Source organism: Grampus griseus (assembly GCF_964374135.1).
Source record: "Grampus griseus genome assembly, chromosome: 13".
NCBI lineage: Eukaryota > Metazoa > Chordata > Mammalia > Artiodactyla > Delphinidae > Grampus > Grampus griseus.
Genome location: NC_139007.1, coordinates 31,836,171 through 31,857,161, shown reverse-complemented (window position 1 = coordinate 31,857,161; position 20,991 = coordinate 31,836,171). Strand labels below are relative to the sequence as shown.

At 35.6% G+C, this 20,991-nt stretch overlaps 1 protein-coding gene across 1 annotated transcript in view; it reads left to right on the top strand.

The window, feature by feature from the left end:
- The window catches only part of ASCC3 (activating signal cointegrator 1 complex subunit 3), a 333,359-nt gene that overhangs the window by 286,809 nt on the left and 25,559 nt on the right, over window positions 1-20,991 (top strand). Inside the window, exon 37 of the mRNA XM_082669278.1 lies at window positions 16,830-17,054. Within this exon, the coding sequence (XP_082525404.1) occupies window positions 16,830-17,054 (225 nt within the window). The remainder of the gene's footprint in view (window positions 1-16,829; window positions 17,055-20,991) is intronic.

Sequence of the window (20,991 nt, the reverse complement as noted above, 5' to 3'; positions counted from 1 at the left end):
TTAGAAAAGGAAATTTCTACTTAGTGAATAAAAAACAATAAAATCTAATACATTTGGAGAAATACCCTAAGCTGTTTCTCCAGTACCAGTAGGAGCCATCCAGTCAGTATGGCTGACTTTCTATCACTCTAGGTGCTATGGCACAGGTCTCTCTTCTTCCAAACTCTGGACATCAGTAATGAGTTTGTTGATTAGACATCTAGGAAGAGAATTTTTTTTTTTTTAACTTACAAGACTGTATTTGTGCACTGACCTATTTCACAAGTTTTACTATTACTGTTACATGTTTTCTTTGTAGCTTTTAGTTTCTTTTCTTTTTTTTTTTTTTTTTTGCGTTATGTGGGCCTCTCACTGTCGTGGCCTCTCTCGTTGCGGAGCACAGGCTCCGGACGTGCTGGCTCAGCGGCCATGGCTCACGGGCCCAGCCGCTCCGCGGCATGTGGGACCCTCCCGGACTGGGGCACAAACCCGTGTCCCCTGCATCGGCAGGTGGACTCTCAACCACTGCGCCACCAGGGAAGCCTGCTTTTAGTTTCTTGATATTGGTAAACTATCCTGAGGAGCAACCATTTATAAAAATTAAATTTTATATTAATGATAATACTGTCCAGATAGAATTCTATGATGCATTTAATATATTCAGCATATGTTCAAATATGCAGATCTACATACCCCGTTGTAGCTTGAAATTCAGATTTTTACCAGTGGCGTCATGTTCTCCCTCTTGGTACTCTGTGTTAAGACTTTCAGGCCATTGATACTGAGATTTAGCGTAACATTTTTATACAGATATATAGAATTACTCACTTGATTGTGAACTGAGAGCTTTGTACATAATCGTATTTTTATTAAAGCACAGAATTTATACCACATTCAAAATCTAATTAATTGGGAGCCTTGTTACACCATTGCACTAAGATGGAAAGAGTCAAAGAAGAGGCAGTACTAGAAAACTGAGGATACTAGTCCCTAGAAAAAGCCACTAAAATTTAATCTACTTAAAAGAAAGCCTAATATTTTATAGTAAGTGGGGAGAAGGAAGACCGTTCATTTGAAGAAAACAAATTTTATCTTAAAAAATGAAACTAAAAGCTGTGGAGAAAAGTTCATTTTCTTTTATATTCAACAGAATTTGAACTTATATCTCAACTAACTCTTATATCTTTGCTAACTCTTAAAGGCTGAATCAGATTTATTTTGTTTGTGGTGATTTTTTGAGGCACACTTTCAAAATGACACAATTTTCGAAAGACACCATTTTTCTAACATAATTATGTATCAGGGTATAATGCTTTTCACTTTGGGTTTAAGTTGTAGCATACAATTTTTTTTTAAGTTTTTTGATGTGAACCTTTTTTTTAAGTCTTTATTGAATTTGTTACAATATTTCTTCTGTTTTATGTTTTGGTTTTTTGGCTGCGAGTCATGTGGGATTTTAGCTCCCCAACCAGGGATCGAACCCTCACCCCCTGAATTGGAAGATGAAGTCTTAACCACTGGACCGCCAGGGAAGTCCCCTAATATACAGTCTTAAAGAAAACTATTTTTTCCAAAAATACACTTAAGGACATCATCAATTTTCCCAATAACCTGTCTCAGTACTTTGATATTGAAATCATTTGCTTTTGAGCACTTATGGTATCATCATTCATATGTATTTTTCTTCTTCAGTTGTTAATCAGCCTAACTCTTCCTGATTCTCATTTGCCAATGGATTTGCATGTTATTCAGACAGTTTCTCTAGTATCACTTTCATTGACTTAATGAAATAATGCATCTTTACCAAGATGTTTAGTTTTACTTTGCAGTCATTTTTCTAATTTGTTTTGCATTGTATTGTTGAATTGATTTTAGACAGAGACTGACAAAATTGTTGACTGATGGCTAGGGATAAATGATAATGTTCAATCAGGAAGAATGCTAAAATGACTAATTTTTAATTGGTTGAAATATTTAAGAATAGTTGGGGACTTTCCTAGCAGTCCAGTGGTTAAGAATCCACACTTCCACTACAGGGTGCACAGGTTCGATCCTTGGTCAGGGAACTGTGATCCTGCATGCCACATGGTGTGACCAAAAAAAAAAAAAAATAGTTATGTTATGACTCTTGCTTGCTTGCACAACTTCGTAGCAGACTTAGATAATGAGTACTCAGATGACAAAAACCCCTACATAATAGAAAGAACATGACTTTGGAAATTTATACTTGTAAATGCCTGTATTAAAGAATATCTGAAATCAATAACCTAACCTAATTTGAGAAGCTGGAAAAGGAAGAACAAGCTAAAGGAAGCATAGAATAAAGATTAACATTGAAATAAAGGAAATAGAGAATATAAAATCAATAGAGAAAGTCAATTTTAAAAAGTTTGTTCTTTTAAAAGATCAACAAAAATGACAAATCTTTACCTAAACTCATCAAGAAAAACAGAACATTCAAGTCACTCTGTTTCAGTAATGAAACAGAGGTTATTACTAGTGACTTCACAAAAGTAAAAAGGATTATAAGGGAATACTATAAACAACTATATGCCAAAATTTTGAATAATGTAGATGAAATGGACAAATCCCTAAAAAGACACAAGCTTCCAAAATTTACTCAAGAAGAAATAGAACATCTAAATTTGGCCTATTACAAGAAAGAGATTGAATTAGTAACTTCAATACTTCCCACTAAGAAAAGCCCAAGCTCAGATGACTTTATTGATGAATTCCACCAAACGTTCTAAGAGTTAATATCAATTCTATATAAATTCTTTCAAAAATATGAGAGTACACCTCCCAGCTCATTTTAGGAAGCCAGTGTTACCCTGACACCAAAACCAGACAAGGATATCACAAGAAGACTTCAGACTAATGTCCCTTGTGACTATAGATAAAAAATCCTCAACAAAATACTAGCAAACCAAATCCAGCAGCTGAGTAAAAAGATTGTACACCATGACCAAATGGGATCTATTCCAGGAATGCAAGATTGATTTAACATTCAAAAGGCAATTAATGTAATTCACATTTTAATAGAAAGGGGAAAAAACCACATGATCATGTCAATAGACAGAGAAAAAAACATTTGACAAAATCTAACACTGCTTCACAATGAAAGCACTCAACAAAAAGGAATAGAATTGAACTTCCTCAGCCTGACAAAGGGCATCAACAAAAAACCCTCAGCTAACATCATGCTGAATGATGAAAAACTAGATGCTTTCTTCCTAAGATCAGGAAGAAGATGAGGATGTCCATTCTCACCATTTTATTTAACATTGTACTGGAGACTCTAGCTAGGGCAATGAGAGAAGAAAAAGATTTTAAAGGCATCCAAATTGGAAAAGAAGTAAAACTATTTCCAATTCCAGAAGACATGATCTTGTATATAGAAAAGCCTTAAGGAATTCACCAAAATACTAATAGAGTTAATTAAAATGTTTAGCATGATTTTAGGTTACAAGATCAATATACAGAAATCAATTATATTGCTATATCCTAGAAATGAACAATATGAAGTAAAATCAAGAAAATAATTTCATTTATAACAGCATCAAAAAGAGTAAAATATTTAGGATTAAATTTAACCAAGGAAGTGTAAGTCCTGTACACTGAAAACTATAAAACACTGTTAAAAGTAATTAAAGATCTAAATAAATGAAGAGATATCCCATGTCCATGAATCAGGAGACTTAATGTTAAGATAGCAATACTCTTCATATTCATCTGCAGGTTCAAAACAACTCCTATCGAAATCCCAGCTTTTTTCCAGAAATTGAGAAGCTGATACTATAGTTCATATGGAAATGCAAGGCAAATAGCCAAACAATCTTGAAAAAGAAGAGCAGAGTTGGAAGACTCACACTTCTTGATTGAAAACTTACTACAAAGCTAGTCTGATCAAAATAGTATGGCAAAAGCATAGTCATATAGATCAATGAGATAGAATCGAGAGTCCAGAAATAAACTGTTATAGTTATGGTCAGTTGATTTTCTACCAGGGTGCCAAGTCAATAAAATGGAGAAAGAGTGGTCTTTTCAGCAAATGCTACTGAGATAACTAGATATATACATACAAAAGAATAAAATTGGACCCCTCCCTCACACCATACACAAAAATTAACTCTAAATTGATCATAGACCTAAATATAGTAGGTAAAACTATAATACTCTTAGAAGAAAACATAGGTGTAAATTTTCCTCACCTTGGGTTAGGTAATGGCTTTTTAGATAAAACACCAAAAGTGCAAGTAACAAAAGAAAAAAAGTGGATAAATTGGACTTCATCAAAAAAGTTCCTGTGCTGCAAGTGTTACCAACAAGGAAGTGGAAAGAAAGTATTTCACTGTAACCAAATGGAAGAAAGTATTTGCAAATCATATAGCTGATAAAAGACTTGCATCCAGAACATATAAAGAACTTTTAAATTTCAATAATAAAAAGATAAATGGCTCAATTAAAAAGGATCTGAATAGACATTTCTCCAAAGAAGATATGCAAATGGCTAAAAAGCACCTAAAAAGATGCTTAGTATCAGTAATTATTAGAAAAATGCAAGCTAAAACCACAATGAGATACCACTTCATACCCACTAGGATGGTTATAATCAAAGAGACAGACAATAACAAATGTTGACGAGGATATGGAGAAACTGGAACTCTCATACATTGCTGGTGGGAATGTAAAATGGTGCGGCCACTTTGGAAAAGAGTTTGGCTGTTCCTCAAAACATTGAGCAGAATTACCGTATGGTGTACCAGTTTCACTCCTAGGCATATACCCAAAGGGATTAAAACATGTTCAAACAAAAACTTGTACACAAATGTTCATAGGAGCATTATTCATAGTAGCCAAAAAGTGGAAACAACCCAAACTATGAATAAACAAAATGCGGTATATTCTGATACATTTATTTATTTATTTTTGGCTGTGTTGGGTCTTCGTTGCTGCGCGTACGCTTTCTTTAGCTGCAGTGAGCGGGGGCTACTCTTCATTGCAGTGCGCAGGCTTCTCATTGTCGTGGCTTCTCTTGTTGTGGAGCACAGGCTCTAGGCATGCAGGCTTCAGTAGTTGTGGCACGCAGCCTCAGTAGTTGTGGCTTGCGGGCTCTAGAGCTCAGGCTCAGTAGTTGTGGCGCACGGGCTTAGTTGCTCCACGGCATGTGGGATCTTCCCAGGCCAGGGCTCGAACCCGTGTCCCTTGCATTGGCAGGCGGATTCTTAACCACTGCACCACCAGGGAAGCCCAAAATGAGGTATATTCTTAAAGTAGATAACAGTTGATTCTCACAAGCTGGCTCTAGTACTCCACTGGTTCTCCCCCTCATAACTTTTTTGTTGTATAAGTTTCTCAGTAGATCTCTTGATGTTGTTTCTTATAAACTTTAAAACAACTTTTTTAACTTAACAAAATATACTTCTAAGCATGTATAGGTCACCCTTTGCCTGGGGAGATGAAGAAACCTCTTTATTTGGTTTTAACATCCTCCTCGAATTACCATCTTATTTTCTTTCTCCCATTCGGTGCAAAATAAAAAACGAAATTTCAACTTTCCATTTCTTTTCAATCCATTTATTCATAGCTTCCTATAATCTGGATTGCTATTATTCAAATTTTTCAGAGGCCCCAGTGCCCTCGTAATTATTCAGTGCTATTGTCTTTTCATAGTGCTCATTCTCTTTGATCTTTTTATAGCATTTGACATGAGTTACTTCTTGATACTCTCTTCATCCTTAAAAATGAACTTTCACACCTTATCCAGTTCTTTTTCTTATGATTTGACATTGGCTCCTTTTCCTGTGTCTAACTCTAGTTGTTCTCAATTTTTTATGCGTATAATACAGCATTACTTCCTTAACCTGGGTATCAAGGCTCTCCACAACGGTCCTTTTTTACCTGAACCTTCTCTCACCTTTAAACATGCTATATATATGCTCAACTTCACACCTTTGCCTATGATTCCCACCTGGACAATGTATCTAACATTCATCCATGCATCTTGGCTCAGCTCCCTCTTAAAATATTCCCTTATTCGGATGCAGTGGTTGCTACTTTTTCTAAATTCATGACACCAGTGTCTGTTTCATTCATTCATCAATCACTCCTGTATTATCTTGTGGTATTTCTTGTATATTGGCCTATTTTGATATTTCACTTTTAGATTTATTTTACTTTTTGTATATGTATATCTTAACTCCTGGAAGAAAGATACTCAGTAGATAATAAGTAGATTAGAAGTGGGGTTTTGGGGTTTTTTTTTGTTTTGTTTTTTGTTTGTTTGTTTGCGGTACGCAGGCCTCTCACTGTTGTGGCCTCCCCCGCTGCGGAGCACAGGCTCCGGACGCGCAGGCTCAGCGGCCATGGCTCACGGGCCCAGCCGCTCCGCGGCATGTGGGATCTTCCCGGACCAGGGCACGAACCCGTGTCCCCTGCATCGGCAGGCGGACTCTCAACCACTGCGCCACCAGGGAAGCCCTAGAAGTGTTTTAATGTTTCCACTTTGGTTTTTAGTTTTTAGTTTTTTGCTTGTTTTTCATTTGATATTATCTCATAGCCTGTAGAAATGCAAATTATAAAGAAAGTCACCCTAATAAACATATGAAGTTTTAAAGACAGAAGCAAGGTGGTTTAAAAAAAAAAAACAACTTTGTTTAGCTTTTAAAGATGGATTGCAAAGTGTGACATTTAACCATACATAATTATTATATATTGCTGCTAATCTCAGTTATTCCCTTTTAGGATTCAAACCTGATAGCCTTAAGAGGAAAATATCTAAACATTGTTAAGCTGTAAGGCATTTTTATTATATCCTTGAAAACTGAGGAATTTTTTTTTTAAGTTTCATCAAAGAACAATTTTTTAAGGACTTAGCTATAAATCCTGGGAAATAGAAGTTTCTGATGGAATTCTTACCACTGAAATTATTTTAAGCACAAGAGACCTGCTGGTACTCACTATTGTAAGATCCCTTAAAATCCAGCTGTCAACCAGGTGGTCATTCTTAGACTGGAAAGAGTAAGGTATTATTTCTTGTGCATATTTATTTTTGGCAAATGATTCTGTGCTTGCCCTAACTGGTTGAAGGCCAAACATATGTCCATAAGTTTAAGACATTGATACAAATCAGACACATATTTTCATATAAGCCCTGACAGGAAACACACATAGATCTATGAGTAATTACAATTACATCTGTCAGTGTTTTCATGTTTGCCATCTGCATATAATAAAATTATTTTGATATTTCATTTTAGTGAAGCAAATTGTATGCATATTGGACAAATATTTTATTGCTTAACTAGATCTTAGTTTTATCATTTTCCAATAAATGTTTTATAACCAAGGGCTCTTGTTTTACTTTTTTTTTTTTAACTTGTAATCTTATTAAGTTCATTCCTAGTATACCTTTCACTGCATTTTGAGGTTATTGTAAGTTCCATGTAAGACTAGTTTATAGCAGTCTTTTATTTTAGAGATACACTTTATTCATATGATTCATTTACTTTGAATAGATAATTTGAATAAAAGTAAGAATCATAAGTGCTAGAAACCATACTAATTATATATATAGATTTGATTTTAAAAACAAGTTATGTTAGTTTTTTCATAGATTAATTATTGAATAAAAGGTAATCTGAAATAATAAAGATAAAAATAGGCTTTTTTTTAATCCCTTAATATATCTTGACCTGGCTTGGTAAATGCCAGATTATTTTTCAAATATTATTATAAAATATATAATATACAATTATACAGAGAGGCACAGAAATTAAACAGGGTTCCTATCAGGGAAATTTACTGAAATGCTTTTTCTACAGCTTCAGTGGCCAAAAGACAGCACTGGAATGTGAGAAAATAATTTTGGCTTGTTTTAACGCCTCAGAATGTTACAAATTAATCAAGTGCTACTTAAAGTCTAGAACTCATTAACTTTATAAGTTTTGCTTTTCCCATGACAGAGATTAAGTTATAGCATAAAGCTTCTTTAGTCCCTCACTTGATCAGGTTACCATCCCCACTGTTCAAGTGCTCTCTTACCAACTACTTAGTGAGTTCAGCGTAGGCAGTGCCGAGTCCAGCAACATAAAAGTACTAGTTTACTGTTACGTAATGCTTACACGAAACCACACATGAATCCATTCTGGCTGTTTCTTACCTCAGTAATTTGCTTAGGTAAAGCAGACTCATATAGTTACTGCACCTAGAATAAATACACTCACACATACACAGTCAAACAGAATTCACTTGTTTACACACGCTCACTAAAGAGAAAAAGCAAAGTCGATTTTAAGTATTTGATAAGCTTCTTATTAACGAATCTAAAAAGTAAGCTGTACAACCAGTGTATTTAAGGGCCACAAGGACATGTAAGTGTTACATATGGAATAATGCTACGAGAGTCCTAACTAAACCCAAGTGCCAGCTAATCACTAAAAGACATACCATACCTCAGCAGTGTAGATTTGCCAGATTGTTCTCCAGAGAACAGGCAAATAAGTTAGTGATACAGTGGTGTGAACAAGCCATTACGTAAGAGTGTGTGTCCTCAGTCAACTAAAATCAGTGTTCATATACAAGCAAAATGTAGTAGCATACATACATATGTTTGCAGGGGTTTTTTAATTTTTTACTTTATGTGGAGTAGCTGAGTCTATGGCATTTGTAGAACAGATTGAGGTTTGTGATGAAAAGGGAAACAAAAGGAAAACTATTGAGTGAACAGCAGGGCCCATTTGATGTGATTATGAAAGATGTTTCTTTATTCTGATTTCTCTTTTGCAATCTGAAGACAGTAGCAGGGGTTGCAAGCAGAGTTTATCATAGGTTGTCAATCACTGTCGTTCAGCATTTGCAGGGAAAATGTCTTTATTCAAGGACAGCTGAGCAAATCAGAGACATAGATTTGCAGTTAGTAGCCTGTCCAGCCAACACTAAATAAACAGGGACAGGGTAGACAAACCAGCCTCTCACATAAAAATATAATGGACTCCACTGACCTCGCTGCCCTCCATTCAGCTTCAATCCCAGTTGCATAAAAGCTTCACTGCCCACTTTCAATTTCCTTTAATTACCTACATGATGTAGATAAGAAAATGAACCTCACTTGTAGTCAGTGATCACACACAGGAAATTAACTAGACAAGTTGTTTAAAATGAGAGGAGTAATTTGGAGGTAAACAGAGTGTCCTGCTGAGGAAGAAGTAGCTAGAAAGGGTTTTTGTTTGCTTGTTTGTTTTTAAGCAGGGATTTTATTATTTTACTAGCTCTCTCCGCTGATCCTGGGTTTGCTGCTTTCCTAATCAGTCTAAGTAAAAAATCTCCATTGCAAGTATTCTGAAACACCCAGAATAAAATACTTTGAAGGAGGTAAGAGCTAAGTAAAGTAGTGAAGCAAACACACCACATTCTAAAGAGCTTAGAAAAATTGTGAACTGGAATCCCAGGAATAAATGATCATGGTTTTCACAGGAGGGTCTGGCGGAGTAGTTGAGGGTTAAATAGCAGTGTCTTCAGTGAGTCTTCATTTTAAATTGCTTCCTGAGTCCATAATCAAACCACGAAAAATGAAAATGAAAATGCTGATAATATTTTTATGTATTCTAATTGATCTAAAAATCAATATTTTCTGTTTCATTCTTGTGGTTCACAGCACTTAAACTTTAATTAGAAAACACTGTAGGGTTTCAGGGTACTATAACTATACATAATACTTTGTCTTCAGAAAAGTTGGAGCAAGTGTCTAATATAAATGATTCTTCCTCTTCCCTGTCTCTTCATACTATTTTGAGTTAGGTCACTGCAGAACACTGAAAAGAGCATCTTTCCTCATCACACACTGATGTGCTTTTGTGAACATTTAATTAATATGAATTTAAAAGAAACCTAATTGGAGATTGGAAACTAAAGCCTGCAGTATCAAACCTATAGTTCAAGAGGATATAATTTCTCAATATTTTATCTTTAATTTGGCTGTCTCTTGTATTGAGAATATTGTCTTTCAAAGAACGAATATTTCCTGTAACACAGTTACATAAAAATTGTATGATTATTTGGATAAAATGTATGTGCCACTACTAGTAAAGCATTGGTAAAAAGTAATAGTATTCTTGTTTCTTTGAATAATATTTAAGAATCATGATTTTTTAAAAGTGAGTTAATGAAATGTCATTTTAGATAGGGAAGTATTTTTACATAATTGTAAACAAAGGTTTACAACTGAAAACTGTAGAACAAAACTCAATAATTGAATCTTAAGCCTCAGTTAACATTTTGTATGTGATCAGATGTGGGGATGATTATTATAGTAATAATGCCTGACATTATACCAAGTCTTAGAGCTTTCAAGTGTTTCATAAACACTATCACATTGAATCCTCACACCAAATCCCAATTTAAGACAGGGAATTTGGGACTTAGGGAAGTTCAGTTAGTCTCAGAAGATCACATAGCTTGTAAATGGCAGAGCTGCAAACCAACCTGTTGTATCAGTTCCCAGACCCAGTGTTCTCTCTACCACCTCACACCGTGCATCCCACACTCGTGATCTGTAATGTCTCTAAGGGGATGAATTACTTACTACATTCTTTGGATTCCCCTTTAATTCAAACACTGGAAACAGAAAAGGAGGGATCCTCAAAGGAAGTAATAGCTTTTGATGAGACCTCATTTAATTATGGATAATTTTTAACTACAGAAACTATTATTGATTTGATATTTTATAAACAGAAATCTAACGTCAGCCCTTTGAAAATCTCAAAAACATTGCCTGGGTCAAATTTAATAACGAAAAAGACATTACTTCTCAAAAGAATATATTAAGTAATAAAATCTACATAAGCATTCTAAAGAGTGTTTTCCTATAATAAGATTCCGTGTCCCTCTTTTCCACCTCAAGTATGAACCTTATCCTATCTCTTTTCCCTTTTTTACCTAAAAAAAATGTTTTACTGTCTTTCAGCTCAGTTGAAACCTCCCCAAAGATACCTTCCCTGACCCACTGTTATTATTTGTACTCCTCCTTCCTTATACTTGTCCACTTGTCATTTTACATTTATTCATGGTCAATTTTGATTGAGGTCTGGCTCCCCCACTTCACTGTAGAGCTTCATGAAGGTAGGGGATTGATTGTTTGTTTTTGTGCATCACTTGTACCCAGCAGTAGTATATGCTGAATAAATATTTGGTAAACAAGTGACTCAGCACACCAAGACCTTGTCCATTGTAGTTATTAAAATGCTTTTCATTATTATTATTAAAGTGTATAGATTTTGCCAAGAAATTAAGGAACCCTTAGCTTAATTAATAAAGGAACCCTTTGATTGCTTTTATGCACCAAGAAAAGGCATCACTAAATTAAGCTTTTCACTAAGATCACTGTCTTTGGGTAATCTACATTAAAGATCTGATTGCTCCCCTAATCAACCTAGAAGGATCTCTCTACTGCAGAGCATTTTTTCTGACCTAAAATGTACTCAGCTGTTAGCAGACTCATCTGATACTGATACTGCTGGCAGTGAGCAAATTCACAATCCTGGTGAAGCAGGGGATAAAAGCAATAAACCAGGGGTAATTCAAGCAGAATTGGCGTGGTTTGGAGAACAGTGGAGTCACATCTTACATGGAGTTCAGATTCTAAAGCAAGCAAATACAATAAAAATCACTAATGATAAAATTTACCCGAAAATAATCCCAAAAGTAGAATAAGCATAATTTTAGTAGTCAGTCTTGTTCAAATACACTGGTTCTCAGTGAGTTCAACACTACTAGTTTTCCCTCTAGTGTTGGAGCAGATCATTGTTTCTTTAGTTTAGCACCACATGAAGTAGTTGACTTGCATTTAGAACTCATAAGTCATACTTTATGAAAAAATGTGCATCTTTGGATACTAGAATCATACGTCACAGAAGGATGTTCACACTTTCAGAGGTATTTGGGAACTAAGACTGGGAAATACCTAGTTTATATTCTTGCCTCCCAGTCAGTCAATCAATATCTAATCTCTCTCTCTCTCTCTCTCTCTCTCTCTCTCTCACACACACACACACACACACACACACACACACACACACACAGTATGGGGAAGAGGGTTGTGTATGGTATATAATCAGATTTGAACAGGATTGTACAGAGGGAGGTGGATTACTTAGATAACACTATTCATTAGTGCTTTCAGCCAAATTCTTACTTTCCATATAATTTGATTTTAATTTAACTTTTCATATAATTTGTAAGTCTAAACCTATTTCCTACATAGCTAAAACCTGGAGGACCAATACAGTTTACAGTATTAAAATAGCTATTTGGGAGTTCCCTGGTGGCGCAGTGGTTGAGAGTCCGCCTGCCGGTGCAGGGGACACGGGTTCATGTCCCGGTCCGAGAGGATCCCACATGCCGCGGAGCAGCTGGGCCCGTGAGCCACGGCCGCTGAGCCTGCGCGTCCGGAGCCTGTGCTCCGCAACGGGAGAGGCCACAGCAGTGAGAGGCCCGCGTACTGAAATAAAAAAAAAAAAAAAAAACAGCTATTCGATTTTCTTCTGGAAGAAGATCAGAGGAAGTTGTATTTTATGAACAGTAGAAAAAAATCTAAATATGAATAAATTTTAAACTGTGAAAAAAAAATTTTTTAAACTGTGAAACAGATTTAGAGCTGATTTCTTCTCCCTCCACCTCCACCCAGCTATCTGGATTGTGGTCCTCTCTTTAAGTGTATTTTGCACGCTTAACAGAAAGCTCCTGCTCACTGAGTGTTCCCAACCTCTCTTCTATTAATAGCATCATCATTCTCCTCATCCCTGAGGCTTAAACCTTAGACCCCTCCTTATCTGTTTTTATGGATCTGCTCATACTATTTTCTGTGCCTGGAATGCAAGGAATCTTTCTCCCTCTCTCCTCTTCTACAAATTGTTCTAAGGCTAGAACAAACAGTATCTCTTTTAGGAAACTTTCCAACACATCCAATTCACTTCAGTGCTCTTCTCTGAATAACAGTATTTTATTCTGCACTTAGAATAATTATTTATATAAATTGTTTTCTCCGATATCATTTTAATTTCCTTTAAATAAAAGGTCATGTTTTAGATTTCTGAACCATCCTTTTCCTTATCTGCTGTTATATTTTTCTTAAGCCATTTGGCAAGGCTAGGATGGATAGGTGTTGATGGGGTTTTGGATGGAGCCCAGATATTAGGTTGAGATGTGTTAGTTGTCAGGTGACAATGCTTCAGTCCTGAAATTCACCTGAAATCAAAAATAATAGCACTGCCATATATAACTGGTCCCTCTTTAGCAGATGACTTCGGAGAGAGCAGGAACGAACAGAAATGGCATATGAAAAGAAAACCAAAATGACACATAGGGGCAAAACATTATTAACTGCTAGTGTGTCAGCATATACTTCTTATATAAAACAGCACAAAGTGGTAAAGACAGTGTTCAAAATAGTGTAAAGTGCTGTGATATTTTTGACTATTGCAAAAACAAAGACAAGACAATTCATGAATGAGAGAAAATGTAATGATTATTTTAATATTCCTATTAAATATGTTTAACTGAATATTATAAAATTTTGTTTATTTATTCAGTTCAGTTAAACAGAATGTTCCAAATATTCACTTAGGATATTTTTTCAGATGTTACATCAGTTGAAATTATTTTTACACATTTTTCAGTCTCTTGGACTTAACCATTTTCCCCCCCATTAGAGGGCCTTTGCATATATTACATACTGTTCCTAGAACACTCTTCACGTCTCTGTTCATCTAGTTACCATCTGCTCATCCTCTATATCATAGCATATCTACCTTTTCCTTCAGGAAATTTTTATGACCTTACTATGTCAGATTTCTTTGCTAAACTCTCATGCTTTTATGTATTTCTTCTTCATAGAATTTGTCACCATATCAAATTCACATTTATTTATGTGACTGAATAATGTCTGTCTCCCTCATAGGGTGGATATTCAACAAATATTTCTCACTGTTTCCTATTTGTTACCCTTGTTCTCTGTTCCTGTTTTTGTCTTCTACTTTCTCTGTTGTGGTCTTAATTGAGCTGTTTATATGATTCCATTTTCTCCTTTCTTAGCATATCAGCTATACTTCTTTTTTTGCTTTTCTTAGTGGTTGCCCTAGAGTTTACAGTGTACATTTACAAGTAATCAAATTCCACTTTCAAATAATACTATACTACCTAATGGGTATGGAATCTTATAATAATAAAATAATCATAATTCCTTCCTTCCATCTCTTGTATCATTGCTGTCATTCATATCACTTATATATAAGACAAGTCATATACATAGGCATATAAAATACGTAAGCATACATAATTGTTCAAAAATATTATTTTGAACAAAGTGTTGTCAGATCAATAAAAAAATAAAAGTTTTTATTTTACCTTCACTTATTCTTTCTTCAGTGTTCTTCCTTTCTTTATATAGATCCAAATTTCTGACCTATATTATCTTCCTTCTCTCCAAAGAACTTCTTATATTTCTTGCAAGGCAGGTCTACTGGTCTGCTGGCAACAAATTAACTCAATTTTTATTTGTCTGAGAAAGTTGTATTTCTCTTTCACTTTTGAAGGATAATCTCACAGGATATAGAATTCTAGGTTGGTGGGGTTTTTTCCTCAACACTTTAAACATTTCACGCTAGTCTCCTTTTGCTTGCATGGTTTCTGAAGAGAGTAATTCAGAAGTAATACTTACCTTTGTTCCTGTACAGGTAAGGTGTTTTTTCCCTCTGGCTTCTTTCAGGGATTCTTCTTTATCTTTGATTTTTAGTAGTTTGAAGATAATATGCTTAGGTGTAACTTCTTTTTTTTTTTTTTTTTTTTTGCAGTTTATTCTGTTCAGTGCTCTCTGAGCTTCCTGGATCTGTGGTTTGGTGTCTGACATTAATTGGAGAGGAGGGGAATTCTCAATCATTATTGTTTCAAATATTTCTTCTCTTACTTTCTCTCTACTCCTTCTGGTATTCCCATCATACATATGTTACATCTTTTGTCGTTGTCCCGCAGTCCTTGGATATTCTCTTGTGTTTTTTTCAGTCTTTTTCTCTTTGCTTTTCAGTTTTCAGAAATTTCATTGATATATCCTCTAGCTCAGAAATTCTTTCCTAAACCATGTCCAGTCTACCAATAAGCTCACCAAAGGCATTCTTCATTTCTTTTAGTGTTTTTGTATTCACCGTTTCCTTTTGATTCTTTTTTAGGATTTCCATCTGCTTCCATTGTTCATTTGTTCTTACATGCTGTCTATTTTATCTGTCAGAGCCGTTAGCATATAAATCATAGTTTTAAATTCCTGATCTGATAATTCTAACATCCCTGCCATGTCTGGTTCTGATGATAGCTCTATTTCTTCAAATTGTGTTTTTAGCCTTTTGGTATACCTTGTAATTTTCTTGATAGCTGGACATAATGTACTGGGTAAAAAGAACTGCTATAAATAGGCCTTTAATAATGTGGTGAGGTGGGGCATGGCGGTGTAGGGGAAATATTCTCTGGTCCAATGATTAGGTCCCAAGTCTTCAATGAGTCTGTGCCTCTGTGCTGTGAACTTCACAGCCATTTCTACCCTCACCCCTTAGGTGGGACAGGATGGCTAGAGTGAGCTGGAGTGGGGTATTTCCCTTCTTCCACACGCAAAGCTTGAGCTGGTTACAGTTGGGTACTTCCATTCCCCAGGTCAGTTAGGTTCTCATAATATATCCCAGCAGGGTTAGGCTCCAGTTAACTAGTTTCTCCTGAGAGCAGGCCTTGTTAAGAAGGACAGAGTGCTCTAAGGTATTTCAGGATGGTTCTTTTCCCCTCCCCTTGCTAGAAGCCCAAGGCGATTTTTCTCTGATATTTACTGCGGGAATCTGGTTGAGCTCCTAAAGGTAAATTTCACAGTATTGTGGGGGCCCCCTATGACTGGGTCCCCCGGGAGTTTTTAGCTCTCGGAGTTGTCTGCACTGTACCTCCCACAATTCATCAGTTACAGTTCAGGTTTTCTTACCTCGACGCTGATTGCCAAGGCATTTTCTGCTTGTGAGCCTCTGCTCCTCTTAGCCGTGACTCCCTGCATTTGCCTGTGTTTCCAATCTTGGAGGCAGCGGTTTGCCCTGTGTTCTGCCTTCTCATGGATTCAAGACGAGTTGTTGGTTTTTTCAACCTGTTCAGCTTTTTACTTGTTAGGATGGAGTGGTGGCTTCTAAGCTCCTTGCATGTGGAACCGGAAACCCCCAAATTTGAACAATTTTGTTTTAATCTAATTTATTACAGTAAGTCTTAAGTTAATGATCCTGGTCTTCACCCTTTTCTTATCTCACCAACCCTATCCTCATCCCCCTTTCTCCCAGCCCTGTCTTATTTCTTCCACTCATTCTATAGATCCTCACTTAAATATCTCTTTTTCCAAGATGCTTTCCCTGACCTTCTAAAATAACTAAGTCCCCAAACTGAATATCCCTTCAGCACTCTGTGCTTACCATATCATAACATTCATTTCCACTTTCAGGACTTGTTTTTCCCTGTTGAACTCTCAGTTTCTGGTTCATTGCCCGGGTCCACTGTCAAGCATAACAATTGATGCTTACTAGGATCTGTATTGTTTTTGTTGACTGGATAAATAAGAAGAGCATTCATGAATTTCAGATGTATTATACATTACTAGCTTTTGCTTAATATTAATAGTAGTACTGACCAAAGCAGAATTTTAAGGGATATGGTTATTTTACAGTTTTTCTAAAGCATGTTTTAAATGTCAGTAGTTAAAGCTAAGAAGTACATTAAATATTATACTTTTGATACAGTACATTTATATGTACATTATATATATATGGGTTTGTTTGTTTTTTCAGGATGCAGAAGAATACACAGATTTGCCAGTAAGACACAATGAAGATCATATGAACAGCGAACTGGCAAAATGTCTTCCGTTGGAATCAAATCCTCATTCATTTGACAGCCCTCACACCAAAGCTCATCTCCTACTGCAGGCACATCTCAGCCGAACCATGCTGCCTTGCCCAGATTATGACACTGATACCAAAACAGTGTTGGACCAAGCTCTCAGAGTATGTCAGGTATGAAAGTCATTTCCAATTACCTACATTTTCTCCCATTCTTTCTGTTTTTTTTCTTTTTAGAATAAAATATACTTGCATTTAAAGATTTTTATTGTAGCATTGTCGAGAAAAAATCTGGTGACTCAAATTAAGGATTTTTGAAGGAAAAGCAAATATAAATGCAGTAAGATAACAATTTTAGTCATCCATTCAATCAAAATTTACTGAAGGTAAACTAAGTGCCAGGTACTTTGCTAGGTTCTGAGCATACAGCAGTGAACAAACAGAAGAGAACCTGCTGTAATGGGCTTTCACTAGAGATGGCAAAGACAGACAATTAAAAATATAAGTCAAGGGGCTTCCCTGGTGGCGTAGTGGTTGAGAGTCCGCCTGCCGATGCAGGGGACGTGGGTTCGTGCCCCGGTCTGGGAGGATCCCACATGCCGCAGAGCAGCGGGGCCCGTGAGCCATGGCCGCTGGGCCTGCGCGTACGGAGCCTGTGCTCCGCAACAGGAGAGGCCACAGCAGTGAGAGGCCCGCGTACCGGGAAAAAAAAAAAATATATATATATATACACATATATATATATATGTATATGTATATATATATATATATGTATAAGTCAAGTGTTGATCACTGCTATTTTAAAATAATAATACAGCATAATAAAGGATATGTGGAGAAAGATGGAGGGTGCCATTTTGTACTATTTTTTAATGTGGTATTCTGGGACTGTCTTTCTTATGAGGTAACATTTAAGAAACAAAGGAAGGGAGTGAGCTGTGGGGTTATTCCAAACACTAAGAAGAGCTAGTGCCAGGATTCCTGTAGGAACTTACTAGGTATATTCAAGAAAAACCAAGGCGGCCATCGTAAAAAAGATGAAAAGGGGTGGGTAGAAATGAGGTCAGAGAGGGGTGGGAGTGGAGATTATAGATGAAATGGGGTCAGGTCACGTAGGGAGTTTGTAAAACCATGGTAAGTCTTTTGGATTTTACTCTGAATGAGGGAAGCTGTAGAGCAGTGGTTCACTAATGGTTATGGTGTCTATATCTATGAGTATTTACCATATTAATGAAAATGGAAACATTCTCAAATATTTATTACTTCATTTTAAAATAACACTAATATACCCATTATTATGTAATGATTTTTCATGAAAAATAACTATTTTCCAAAACAATTAGTGAGAACTGTAATAGCATTTTACATTTTTGCAAGTATCTTTCATGTCTAGCTTAATAGAAGTCAGCTAAATTCGTTTAACACCTTTTGCAAGCAGTCTGTTACAAGATGGTGTTTTAATTGAAGTATATGAAGGAAATCCAGCCTCACTGAGATATGTAGTTTAAAGAAGGAAGAGTATTTTTATAGCCTTTTCAGAAAATTATAAATATTCTCTGATACTATACAAAACCTTGACATGTTATATTCCTTAGTTAGTTGCAATGTGGAATCTGAAACCATATCAATGAACTTTATACCTTGAAAGCTGTAAGGCTAGGCAAGAAATGATGGTGGCTGGACCAGGTTGGTATGGGTGAGACTGGTGAAAATTGGTTGGGTCCTGTATATTTTTTTAAGGAGAATCTGCTAATGGATTGGACAAGGGTTTTTAGGGAGAGCAAGGAGCCAAAGATGATTCCAAAGCTTTTCTCCAGAGCAAGTGGAAAGCTGGAGTTGCCATTTGCTGGGAGATGACTGTGAGAGGAGCAGGGTGGGAGAAGCACACCTAAAGGATTGAGCTTATAAGAGATTTTGATTTTCTACATTATGGCTTTTTGGACATTTATATATAAAAAGCATTTTTTAAGATTTTCAAAAGACTGATGTTTTTAAAGGTAGGATAAATGAGTCTGTGAAGATTTGTGTATAGGCATTTGCAAAATTAAAGACTTAGAAATAACCCAAGCATCTTTCAGGTTATAGAACACTGCCAAATATTACAATTCCATTTACTAATTCTGTATCTGTGTAGAATATCTACATAAATATATGAAAATATATCTAGAGAGAAGATCCAGAATAGTATTGACCAAAAGATTAAGTAGCCGTCTCTGTGTAGCAGCATTTGGGATGATTTTTAATTTCTTCTTTATGCTTTTCTGAAATGTTTGAATGTTTTCAAATGAGCTGCTAACAATTTTATGATCAGGAAAAAAAACGCTTAATTTTATTATTTAAAAGAATAGCCCTGTTTCATAAAATAGAGTATGCACAAACTATCAGGAATTAGAAGGGAAATAATAAGGGAAATAATAATAATAATAAGGCTATAATAAACAAGTAAATTATTTTTACACCTTTTTTGTAACTAACACTTGGTTTATCTCTCTAGGAAGATGGTTTGCCACTCTTCATTAGTCACACTTTATAAACGAAGGTTAAAGTTCCTAAAGTTTTAGCTGTGGCCCTGGGTACTCATTTGTGTTTCCTCTAGCTATTTTTTCCCCCTCAAACACTGACCTGTTAATGAACTCAGGGGTCGGGAAGGGTTGGAGAGATGTTGCAGAAGGAATTAAATTTTTATACTTACAGGTATACTTAATAGGTGTACATATTTATATCATATATAAAAGTTACAATGTATATCGACTCATGCATACCTTTTCACCACTCAGTTAATAATGATTCAAAGGCTATATAATAATAGAAATTAGCGGTTTCACAAGAAGTCTATTTCTAAATTTACTGTAAGGGAAAAGTATTCAATCAGGTACTTTTAGCCTCTATTTCGATATTATGTACAGTTTCGTGGATATTTATATTTCTTGATTTTTTTTACTCCTTCTAAATAACATCTAAAGAGAAATAGTTTTCTCTTTAATTATAAAAGTAATACACTTCATTGTAGAAATTTGGAAAAACAATGTATGAAAATTAAAGTCATTCACAGTAATTATATCTTCACCCCCATCAATATGAGGCTCTTTTTTTGTTAATGAATTAATTTATTTTAATTCAAAAATTTTTTTTTAATTTTTTCATTTTGAAATAACTTCAGACATAAAAAGTTTGTAAAAATAGTACGATGAAATTTCCATATATCTTTCACCCAGCTTCCCCTAATGTTAACATCTTGCCTCAGTACTGATCCAGTCCTGTTAAGTAATCTACAGACCTCATTCCAGTTTTGTCCATTTGGATTTTATCCCACTAATGCCTTTCTCTGTTCCAGGATCCAGTCCAGGATCCCACATTGCATTTAGTTGTCATGTCCACTTTAGTCTCCTTGACTTTCAGGACGTTGGCACTTGTGAGGAGTATTGGCCAGGTATCTTATAGAGCTATCCATCAGTTTGGGTTTGCCTGATATCCCCTCATAATTACATTAAAGTTATATATTACTGGCAAGAATACCATAGAAGTGATGTTTTGTCCTCTCGGTGTATCATATCGGGATACTTGTGACATGGATGTGTGTTATTACCGGGAATGTTAACTTTGTACACTTGAGGTGGTGTCTGCCAGGTTTCTCCACTGTAAAATTACTTCTTTTCCTTTTGTAACTAATATGTTGTGGTGATATACTTTGAGATTATGCAGTTATCCTGTTTCTCATCATATTTTCCTACATTATTTTCATCATCCATTGGTGACTTTTGCCTGAAACAATTATTACTACTGTGATTTTCTATTCCCATCATTCCCAGAATTTCTGTTTTCCTCCATTTATTTATTTACTTTATTCATTTATTTATTCATTTATTTATTTACTTATTTATTTATAAGTATAGGCTCACGAGTGTTTGTTTTTATTAGAGAGTGGTTTTAGAGACTAAAATCTGGGTGCTTGTTGACTCCATCACTGCCTGGATATTATTGCCTCTGGCCCCCTCAGTGGGCAAAGCTGGGAAATATAAGTATGTATACATAGACATCTATATCTATTTGTATATCTGCTTAGCTATGTGTGTGTGTGTGTGTGTGTGTGTGTGTGGGTATGTGGAAAACA